This window comes from Pelobates fuscus, chromosome 2 (genome assembly GCF_036172605.1).
Source record: "Pelobates fuscus isolate aPelFus1 chromosome 2, aPelFus1.pri, whole genome shotgun sequence".
NCBI lineage: Eukaryota > Metazoa > Chordata > Amphibia > Anura > Pelobatidae > Pelobates > Pelobates fuscus.
The window spans coordinates 212,603,273-212,615,715 of NC_086318.1; the positions used below are offsets into that span (position 1 = coordinate 212,603,273).

General features: G+C 35.4%; 1 protein-coding gene across 10 annotated transcripts in view; it reads right to left on the reverse strand.

The window, feature by feature from the left end:
- Positions 1-12,443, reverse strand: part of LAMA2 (laminin subunit alpha 2) — a 767,184-nt gene that overhangs the window by 375,289 nt on the left and 379,452 nt on the right. For 5 of the 10 annotated variants that reach the window (XM_063443149.1, XM_063443146.1, XM_063443148.1 and 2 more), the window contains exons 14-17: positions 11,674-11,885; positions 6,187-6,298; positions 4,510-4,560; positions 4,022-4,135 (exon numbers count right to left, since the gene is read on the reverse strand). In XM_063443149.1, coding sequence (XP_063299219.1) covers positions 4,022-4,135; positions 4,510-4,560; positions 6,187-6,298; positions 11,674-11,885 — 489 coding nt within the window. The remainder of the gene's footprint in view (positions 1-4,021; positions 4,136-4,509; positions 4,561-6,186; positions 6,299-11,673; positions 11,886-12,443) is intronic. The other 5 variants (XM_063443147.1, XM_063443154.1, XM_063443152.1 and 2 more) reach the window with 1 other exon arrangement.

Here is a 12,443-nt window from a genome sequence, read left to right on the forward strand (position 1 = left end):
TTCCAACAGCGCTAGCGAAAGATTCAATAATCTTCTCTCTTAAAGTCATTGTACCTGCAGCTCTGTACGCTCCCTCCTGCCTCCCTCCATTGGCAAAATCACTTAAAAAAAACAAAAAACTTCCCTCACTCTCTTCCACCCCATTCCCTCCCTTCTGCTCTCACGGAGAGCGTGCACATGCCCTTTAATCTGGTGAAATGGTCCAATCAAATGCTTCACTTTGAAAATCATTGGAGTTAATCTTGCAACTGCTCCTGTGACGTTAGATAGGGAGTGGAGCTTTATACAGTACTGAATTACAGCAGATTTACTGTGAAGGAATTATTAATAATTCTTGTATATTATTTTTAAATTTTTCACCATTTTATGTTTATATTTTTTAAATTGACAATAAAGTACAATCTCCATTGTTCTTGGTCTAACTAATCAAAATAAGACACGGCATACCAATACAATACTATAACGCAGAACAAAATAGTCCTATTAGTGATCATGTTTATTCTATAGGTCCTATAAATTACATTTAAAAATATATATTTTCTGGATTGCATGCCAGAGGATTCCTGCTTCTTGCACAACTCTTGTGAGTGTATTTTTTTTTATTTTAGCTGTATTTATATGTTCACTAAATAGCAATAGGACTATTGGCAGTCCATATTGTGATTACCTTTTAGATACATGGAACCATTTTTACTTTACTTATATTGTGAGTGTTATGTTTGGCCACAGAAAATGCCATCACCACGTCCAAGTACTTTAAATGTTCTGCATAGTCAGTGCCACAAGCAATGTCTTCTAAGTTGGCCAGGGGATTATTTAGAATGTAACATTCCGTCAAAGGACAATATTTAATTCTTCTTATGGAATATAAATGGTGACGTTCACAAGGGGAAATAAGAAAACATAATCAGTTAATAAGAATCTGAAAGAAAAAAAAATGCTTTTTAGTTTTATCAATTTCTTTTTCTTAGAAGGAAAATTAATCACAAAATGAAACATTAATACAGGAGCGAGATAAAGTGCAGGCAGGAATGATAAAGTATGACAGCCTGATAATTTGGCAGCAGCTCAATTTGTGCTTGTGAGAAACTAATGAAATGAGAAATGCTGTTTTAAGCTTCATGGCATGTCAGATAATATGTCACTACAATGCCCTTGAATTAATTGGTCAACTATACATTCGGGGCAAGTGATACAGAACAATCAAAGTTGTAAGAAGGAAAGAACAAGATTATTTTTTTTTTGTACCCAGCTCATTTGTGGATTTACAAGTAAGTCTGATATTTGATGTGCATACAATAAGCAAGAGGCGGAAATACATGTCCATCCAAGCTAGAAAACCCCCATTAGTGACATGAATAAAGATATAAATCCTATTTATTGTGAGCACCGTTCTGTGCTGTATAGAAATACTTCACTAACGTCGATGCTGTCACTGATGATAACAATTGAGTGAGAGCAGCAGGCCTTTTGTCACTGTCATCAATTGGGGGAATAGCAAAAAGGGGTTATTTACTAAACTCCGAATTTTAGTGAATTCAAATGGTATATTTGAGACTAAAATATCCAATTTGTGACTAGATGTCACGACTACTAGTGTGGTCCAGCACGCAGAAACTATGTAAACATATACATATACAAGGAAAGGAAAAATAAAAGGACAGAGCACCTTAGAATGGCCTGGACTAATACGCTAGAGACAGAGAATGGTCAAAGGGAAAGCCGAGGTCAAGGAAGCCAGAAAATACACAATACCGTAAACACAAGCCAAGTCAGGGAAACCAGAATTCAGAATAACCAGGGAAAAGTCAAGATCAGGATACCAGGAAATCAGATACACGAATATAGAGCACTCTCAGGAAACCAGGAAACGGAAACCACGACAGGGCAAGGTACTGGGGTGAGTTAGGGATTTAAATATCCCTCTCTATGCTCTGATTGGTCAGAGGGCGACCTCTGACCCCAAAACGTGCGTGTGCGTTGACGTCGTGACGTCACGCACACGTTAGTATAATTTACGGGGGCGGAGCTAGAGATGGACGCGACCACGCGGTCGGCGCCATCTTGGATTTGGGCGCGATGCCCGGAAGACCTAGGGGAGCGGTTGCCGGCTCGCCGACGAGCAGGTAAGCTTGTGTTGTCGGCGAGGCTGTGCCAGTCGGGCACGGCCATGTGACTCGGCGGGCCGGCGACCGCAGCACTAGAGTTGAGTTGAAAAATTACTCCAGAGCAGCTATTTTTTGACTAAACTGTGCAATTCACATTTAATTTACTCATATTTGGAGTTTAGTGCATAACAGTGCTGTGGAATTTGTTGGGGCTTTATAAATAATAATATTAATAATAATAATAATAATAATAACATAATAACATAATAATAATAATAATAATAACCCTGCCAGGTTGTATATGTCCATAATCATTTCCTTGTTTATTTAAAGGAACACTATAGTCACCTAAATTAATTTAGCTAAATAAAGCAGTTTTAGTGTATAGATCATTCCCCTGCAATTTCACTGCTCAATTCACTGTCATTTAGGAGTTAAATCACTTTGTTTCTGTTTATGCAGCCCTAGCCACACCTCCCCTGGCTATGATTGACAGAGCCTGCATGAAAAAAAAAACTGGTTTCACTTTCAAACAGATGTCATTTACCTTAAATAATTGTATCTCAATTTCTAAATTGAACTTTAATCACATACAGGAGGCTCTTGCAGGGTCTAGCAAGCTATTAACATAGCAGGGGATAAGAAAATCTTAGTTAAACAGAACTTGCAATAAAGAAAGCCTAAATAGGGCTCTCTTTACAGGAAGTGTTTATGGAAGGCTGTGCAAGTCACATGCAGGGAGGTGTGACTAGGGTTCATTGACAAAGGGATTTAACTCCTAAATGGCAGAGGATTGAGCAGTGAGGCTGCAGGGGCATGTTCTGTACACCAAAACTGCTTCATTAAGCTAAAGTTGTTCAGGTGACTATAGTGTCCCTTTAATGATTCTGAAAGGGGGTAATTTAAATGTACACTATAGTTACCAGCACAACTATAGCTTAGCATATTTGTTTTGATGAGTATAATCATTCCTTTCAGGCTTTTTGCAGTAAACACTGTCTTTTCAGAGAAAATGCAGTGTTTACATTATAGCCTAGGATACCTCCACGGGCCACTCCTGAGATGGCTGCCAGGGGTGTTTCCTGGGGCAGTGATGCATAGTGTGCAGCACTGACATTCAGTGTCTCCACTCTCTGCATTGAGGCACACAACCTTCCTCATAGAGATGCATTGATTAAATGATTGGCTCATATAAACACTTCTGATGATATCAGCCAAGCAGGCAGGTCAGAGGCAGAACCAGTAGCAGCAGACTGCAATAAATGTAAGATTTTACTATATTTAGGGGGACAAGAGGGGGCCAAGGGTGGCTAGATTGTGTATTTAAATAACTATAGGATCAGGAATACATGTTTGTGTTCCTGGCCCTATAGTGTTCATTTAAGCTTTAAAAATTGGCTAAAGGTGATATTAGTAATTTTTACTTTAGAATTAGACAGGGTTGTTTACTATTTTTTTCCAAGAGTTACAAATTGAATATCAAAGTAGCTAAAATGTTTCCAATATGAATGACACATTTTTCATTCTCTGTAGGCTTCCCCATAATTTACAGATTGTGAATAATCCTCTTTATGAGTATGTCTGAAAGAAAGCTTAAATTACACCACACCTTACCTTTAGCATTTTAACTGTGGAGTAAATCAGGAATATATGTTCAAATGAATTCTCTAATATTAATAATTTTGTTCACAGCAGAAAGCACAAGCATATTAGAATAAACACAGTCATTTGCATGAATCAAGATATCTGTCAATTTGCCCTGATCCTCTAGAATCGCTAACTTGGTTGTGCTTGCAACAATAAAATGATGCTGATAAACAGCAAAGCTAATTTGTGACATTTGTTGAATATACAAACAACACTACCCCCCACCCCCCACTACCACACACAAATATTTAAAACTGCACACTTACCAAACATTCTCCAGTAATATCATGACATGAGTTTGCATGACCATAACAGACACAGGGCTCACATATCCCACCAAAGAGTGTGCCATTAATCCGTCTGTGACCTGGTAAACAAGACTAAAAAAGAGATCGAATGTTTATGGACCTACATGCATTGTTCTTATAGAAGGAGGTATATTGTCATGCAAAGGTAACAAACGAAAAGCAGAATTGGTCACAGTAAACCCTGACTAATGCCTTCCTGTGAGGAGTTCCAACAGTTTCACCCCTAGATTTTAGACACCGAGAGAGATAAGAAGTGCCCACAGCTTGTCCGAAACGGGTTGTATTACACATTGAGAGTTAAAGGAATCAAATCGTGCATAATAGTAGCACATCATTATTTTAATTTTAGAACAAAATTCAGTTACTTTAAATATTGACGTGCATATACACATGGACAGAAACGGCACTCTCAAACATATTTATGAGCATGCTGTTTTACAACTGACCTTAGGAACACTTGTAGATGAAATGCTAAAAGTAAAAGATTGATTCCCTCTCTAAAATAGCAAAGGAAAGACAATATAGAAAAAGTTAAAAAGAAGATGTGAATAGAACAGTGTGTACATAAGAGCAAAAGAAAGAAATTGGAATAAAAAGTAAGAAATAAAATGAAACATAAAACCGGAAGATTACATCTCTATGAACTGGTAGGAAAATTGTGAGATGCCCTCTGGAACATTGCGTGAAAATATAAAACAACCTAAAAAAAAAGGCATTATTTGATTCTTGAAATTTTATCAAATAAGTGAATCGTCATTATTTGAGGTAATTTGCTTGCATTATAACTCCAACAGATAACAGATATGAAATTCAAGAATACATATTATTAATGTACTCCTGATCCTAAAATCCAGTCCCTCGGCCTGGAAAAAGTCATTATTATTGACATCTTGAGTTACAGGGTGGGAGTTTAAATCATTCCATAATTATGCATAGACGTGCAGAAGAAGTAAAGAGAGATTTATAATCCCCCCTGCAGATGTTAGTAATAGTAGGGTTTAGGCCTAAGGACAAGGAAAGAAAAAACGTGTACGTACATGGCATATTTACAACATATCTATTATAAATATGAATAGGCCAAGAACTAAACCAGCTCTGATTATCTTGGCAGTTGGCAACCTTTCCTCAAAGCCCTCAAAGCCATGACTTTACTTAGAATGGGAATATAAAAAAACTGTGCAATACACACAACTGTTCTCTGCAGCTTTAAGACGGTAACAAATAAATGTATGAAAATCATATAGTGACAACCGTGGCAACTTTCTCATAGACATGCATTCCCTTTAACAAGCACATTAGCTAATTAATCCCTACACTTTTCCTGCTCAATCAAAACTCTGAAGTGGTTTTGTACTGTCAGGTGAATTTCTCACATTTCACAAGGTGGTTAGGTTCTTTGGTATGGCCTTCTGCTCATCCAGATGAGTAGACAGAAAAGTTAAATGGGGTTAAACAAAACTACCTGCTTGTCTCTTTAGAAGTTGTCCTCACAGTTTTATTTTTTGGGACTTTGCTGCAGACAGCAGGTAAAATATTTATAACACCAATTGAGGCTTGCCTTGACTTGGCAGGTGAGCTTATATATTCAAATGGCCAGTGGAATAAAACTAAAGAGCCTCCATTTTGTATAAATGTAAACGGGGATTTAGGCCAGAGCGCAGGTAACGTTCTCTTTGTTTTTACTATGTATTTTAACCTGTTGGATACTAAGCTACTGGTGCTGTAAGCGTGGTGCTTTATCTTTGTGTTTGTATAGCAGATAAAATATTTATATTGTTGGATGGGTTAAAAAAACAGCGTGAACTAGAACAAGATTAACCTTTCAAAGTACCATAGATCTAGATAGATCAAAAACAAAACAAAAAAAAAACACAAAAAAACAAAAATGTCATTCTTTTCTAAACCCAAATAGTAGTACATATTCTTTCTCAACTCAATAAGAAATCTGGTGTTTTCTTTGATAAACTCTGTAGTCATAATCCTGTAATCATGTAGGCACAAAATTAACTGTGGAATATTATGCTCTGCTATCTCATGGTTACACATGATACCTAGATGCAAAGGGAATAATACATACTATTTTGCTCTAAACCCACACTTTATTCACAATATTCAGCACTTACTTCACAAGAGGTTCCACTGTACCCAGGAGGACATTGACAAAGCTCTACAGCATAAGCCCTATTTCCACCAGAAGAAGATTGATCAGCAAGTTCTAGGGTGACAGAACTTAGTCTAAGAAAAGAAAGACATTGCAATTAGCAGGTTATTCTGATTTGAACCTTGCTTTCAAAAGCTTGCTTTTTTGTGCCAACAGGAAACATTTTCAGTTCAATATTGTTTAAGAATGTAATGCGCTGCCAAATAAGCTATTTTATTTTATTTTATTACTATATTCATGGGTATTTACTCTTATAATTACAGTGTGCCATAACCTGCTTTACAAGGAAGTTTACAAAATGGCTGAATCAAACAACATCCAGATAATAAAACAAAATGGAAAAGAACATTCTTGGTTCAATTTCATAAGTAACTGTAGAAAGGCATTCACAGTTTATTGTGGGTCAAATTACATCCATGCGAAGAAAACTTACCATCTGTTCAGCACATTACAAAATAATAAAATCACAGGCTTTTAACTCAGTTGTTTAAAAAGTTAGCCCCTTGCTGTGGATCTGCATTTATGCAAAATGGTATATGTTGGTTTTATATCTTTTTCTACTGGCTCTATTTCCAATGCTTGTAATTGGCTTTTTTTTTTTTTTTGCCTTCCATTTTGTAATTCTATTGTTTTGGGGCTTTATGACAGTTAACATGCTAATTGAATTCAGCCAGTTTTATTGTTTTGATTTCTATTAACATTCTATATTTTCAAACATCTGGAAATTGGGATTTGGTAGTTTAGTGCATTTGGATATATATGAAAGACGCCAAGAATAATACTTTACAACCACATCTTTTAATTTTTACTAATGATGCCAAGAATTATATTTTACAACCACATCTTTTAATTGTACCATTGATAAGAAATGTGAATATTTAATTTAGAAGAACCAAAAATGGAGCATCTGTTTCTATTAATTATCTGTTAGAGCCCATAGGAGAACCGTGTGTGAATAAAGTTCAATTAACTAAGCAAGATATAAAGTTCTAAAATAAACATACTGCACTGCAAGTTCTGATTGAAAATGAAACAATTGTTTAATGTTGGCTGTGGACTTAATTGTGCTTTTACTAGTTTATACGTTAAACCATATTGTGTATATCAGTATTGTGTTTTGAAAGCTTGTTTCTTCCCAGTCTTTAATAAAGAGTTTATAAAAAAAACTACAAAACTACACTGTATAGCTTACAACAGAAACTGTTGTTATAAGGCACTTTAGTAAATGATTAGCAGAACATCTAAAGTGCACATGCTGCTCTAAATAACAAGTGTCTCAACACCCAAAAAAATACAAATAACCCAAACTATACATTGTGCACAGTGCTATTTACCTTCACCAAACATAGTGTATATTGTATAAAATAAATAGGAAAACTTTAAGTTTTCTTGTGTAAATATAAAACATGCACTGATCTCACAGATCTTCTGATACATAGGATAAGGAGTATATAACAGTCAACATAAATGACAGGTCAAAAAGAGAAATAGAAAAACACATGCCATAATACTGTAATGTAGATGAGTGCACAACTTAGTAGAACCACTCACATATAATAGAGCCATCAACAGACTCTATATAATATGCCCCTTTCACGGGCTTTGGATAGAAGAAGAGTCAAATTCAAAACAATCAGTGCACCTCCAGCTGGTGAAACGTAATTACACACACACCCTGGTAAAAAATAATTAATTTATAGATATCATATAAAAGTCACACAATCAGAAAAATAGATATATATTTATAACAACATAAGATATTTTTCTCCTTCAAATAGCAAACATGTTAAAGACATTAACACATTTGGGTAGACAACATAGATTAAAGTATATTGGAATTACTACAAGGTCAGAATTTCTGAGCATATCTATAATATTGAAAGGAACTATTTAAATCATAGTGTTTCTTCTCTTTGTATGACATTTTTCAGAGGGGACTTGTTTTTGTGGCTATTGGTAAAGGATAAAAGAATTTGAGAGGAGCTGATAATTTTAAAGAATTAGGCAAGTTTGAGACAAAATTGATTTTTTTTTACTTAATACCCTTGCCCAAAGGGTTTAAATCTGGATTTTGAACACAATTTAATTAAATGAATATTTTTATTTTTTATTTTATTGTTGGTATTTTTGGTTGAAAGAATGGTTGAGGAGTTTACTCCTCATCAGTGGAGTTCGATCCTCAAGACGGCGCATAAATCGTCAACCTCACTAAGGGTGAGGGAAAGTAATTACAAACGTATTTCACGCTGGCACTACACACCGGCTAAAATAAGCAAAATACATAACAAACTTTCCTGGATAGGTGTTGGAGATGCGGGCAGGAAGCAGCACATCACGCTCATATTTGGTGGCAATGTCCAACAATAGCTAAATTCTGGGATAGGATCCACAAGATTACACAATCTCTACTACACACCAACTTTCCTCTTGCACCAGACAACTATATATTCCTCCTAAAACCTCTGGGTCTCACAAAGTCCAAGATTGACCTATTCTACCACTTAGCTACGTCTGCCTCACAAATGATCCCCAAACACTGGAAATCACCAAATGCACCCACTATCAGAGAATGGATCCAGAGCGTAGAAAACACTAAACAGATGGAAGAGATTACACATGCCAAACACAAGAATTTCCAAAAATTTCCAAAAATTTGGAAACCCTGGACGGAATTCCTTACTACATTTCACATATAATAACCACAAGATGGTCACTGCAATCCTACACTTGGTGACATTCACAATATTATTGACCCGCAGCTTGAGAGCCCCCCCAAACATACAGACAAGTTTACTGATACTTCCCTAGTCAAGCTTCCAAAGGGTCGCCACAAGAATTTTATATCCTAGGCCCACCAGGCCGTTCTAGTACTATCACCATATTTGATATTATTGTTCATTCCTCTCTTGTTATTGTCTTATCCTCAGATATCGAGGCGAAATTGTTATTATTACTAAACCTTACTGAACACTGTATCTTATTCTTCCATTGCTTAATATGATATCATTGTTTTTACTGTACCATTACGACTACCTTAAGATTACCTTATGTATCTGTATCACTATGCTATGCAGTTATATTGATGTAAACAGTATTTCTATATGTTAAATTTTCAAAAACAATAAAATCTTAAATTTGAAAAAAAAGGAAAGAATGGTTGAAAGATTAAAGGAGGAATATTTCTTATTTTGTTATATATGTATTTTCCTGATTGCATTACTTTATTTTTTTATTATTATTATTATTTTATTATTTATATAGCACCAGCAAATTCCAAAGCACTGTACAATGGGTGGACTAACAGACACTTAATTGTAAACAAACAAGTTGGACACACAGGAACACACCCTTTTGCCAATTACACCATGTAGTATGGCTGAGCAGACCATGGTAGAGGATCTTTATTCTCTACCCTGTCTAAAAGGAAGTGTTCACTGAGAGCTACAAACAGCTTCTTGTCAGACGAGGTAGAGGATACAGAAGATCCACTACATGGAGATAGGTCAGCAGCCCCAGGAATGGGGGAAAGACCACCAAGGAATTGGGATGGAGGAGACACACACAAAAGGGGCTAGGAAAGAGACACACAGAAGGCTGTGGGGGAAGACATAATTTTTTTTTGGCGTGGGGGAGTGGCAAAAGGCATCTTTGTTTGTGTCCTTGCACTGGCCATGGCTGGAGTGGATCCTCTTCCTGGGGTCCAGTGGGTTTTCTGGGATTACTGTGCTCTTCCTGCACAACTCCCATATTCCTTGTAGTGAGGCCGGGGACAGAGTGACGTCATATCCCAGCTTCTGGCATCACTACAGGGCATGCAAAGGAGCAGTGCAGAAAGAACAGTTAGTACCCCGCTCTCTTACCACAACTCCTTCCCCCCCAACAAGTATATTTGAACAGAGTAGGCAGCTGCTTTGCAGATAGGCATGTGCTAACTCTGTCATTGTGAAAATCCCCCGGCTTTGCTGGAAATGACGAAATAATTGGGTTATTTCGTTATTACCGTATAATAAGAAAAGAAAATATTTGTATCAGTTAGACTAACCTAAATAGAACCACATATAAAACAAATCACCCTGAATTGGATAAAAATTTAGCAAGTCATATTCTTCTTATTAAAATACGTCTGAACAATATAAAGGAGAAATAAACTGTTGTGACCAGTATTTAAAGACATCAGGCTACTAAAATCCTGATTCCAATTCTTTTTCAAGCACCGCTGTCTTTTCTTCTCTTATGTTTAATATAATTTGGCATATTGTGAAACTGCTATAAACAAAAGCATTTTACCCTGCAATACCGCACATTTGTATTCCATGCTTTGTTCCAATTTTCATTAGTTTCTGCTATTTGGAAAATGGAGTTTTAATGTGTTTAACAATTTCCACTGTTATTCATTTAAGAAGGCTGCAGCGCATTTGTTCTACAATTTGCTCATTTTTTATTCCTGATGAATTTCAATTTAATACAAAATACTGGCAGTAAGGGTTGCTGAATCCATGTATTTTAAAGTAAAAGCAATTGACTCTTACACATTTAAAACCATGCATTTGTTTGCGCCTTTCAGCTTCAAATTTAATATACCCAGGCTAAACTAGATCTTTCTACCTGTCTTAACAGATCATGCCAGAACAAAAAATAAGAGAATACAAAGTTCAAAAGCTCTTATAACCAAATTGGTTCTAGGAAAACAGACGATCCATTATAATTTCTAAAACATTTGAGTAGATCATCTTGAGAGCTTTTTGGTTGAATAAAGGAAAGCTAACACAGTTTTCAATTCTCTTCGGCTTCATTCAACACACTCAAATAATACACTAAAAGAGTGAATTGAAAATAGTGAAATGGAAAAATATGGAAATACCTTCTAAGAAAACCTGGAACATTATTCAGCTAGCAACCGTTTTAACATTAAGGCAGTTAGTAGAATAATTATGAAATATGCCTTAATGCATATGTTTTCTCCTTTGCCAGAATGGTGAATATTGCAATACGAATATACACAATTCTAGTTTCTAGTAGATGTGATTCGATTCACAATACTGACAAGGTTGTTCACCATAGTGTGAACTGTTGTGAATTTATAGATAATTCAAACTAAACTAATTTGAAATATCAGGTCAAAATTGTTCAGTGTCAACCTAATTGGTCTCAATTTCATATTGTTGGATAAACTTTCCAAATGATTTAATATTTTTGGATTATTTTTTATAATTTTAAAATATAAAAAAATATATACATACTATGAAATCATTTGAAAAGTTTACCCAATAATATTAAATCGAGGCCTATGTCTTCAGATCTTCTATTTTTGCCCAAAAATGAAAAGCACCTCTGAATTCCTCTGTTTATACACTGAAATAATACCATTAAAAAAAAAAAAAATCTATGAAATTTTCTTTTTGATTGACCGTGTTTGTCATAATGATTTAGCTGCAGCTGCAGATATTACCTGTAGGTAGCTTGAAGATGATGACTATAGGTTGCTCGAATGAGAAGTTTCTTTATGTTTGCCAGAACCATCAGAAAGTCTCTTCTGTTGACTTGATACTGTGTCCCATATAATTTGAAGAACTCAGGGCGTAGAATCACTGTCTCGGTGAATTCTTCAAATGGCTTCAAAAGAATGTCTTCATCCCCATTTACAATTTGCATGCCATTACCCTGTAAAATCCAACACATAAGTTACCTATCAGATAAATATTCTGTTTGATGTACCATCATCCATGTAACATGGCATAATGATTAGTAGGGGTACGGGCAAGGCATTCAGAAGGTTTGAACCACTTGTGACTATTACCCTTTAGTTGACTAGAGTTATGGATCAAGTGGACCTTTCCCCTTGATTGTACATGCTATGCTTCAGGAAATGAATGCACAAATCAGATAAGACATCATATACAACAGCATAATTTACGGTGTCTTGCAGCACTGCAGAAGAACTGTGGAATAGAGGTCACCTTACTCTATGAGCACAACATGATTAAAGATAACTATTTCAACCAAAAATAAATAAATGTGAATATTTTATTATACATATATTATATATTATAATATATTATATGCATATGTATATTATATATACATATATATATTATATTATATATATATTTATTTGGCATCTTGTCTACTGGACTAATATGGCTAATCCAATCTACACTATATATATATATATATATATATATATATGGTAAGCAACATTCTTTATATAGGTATTATGTG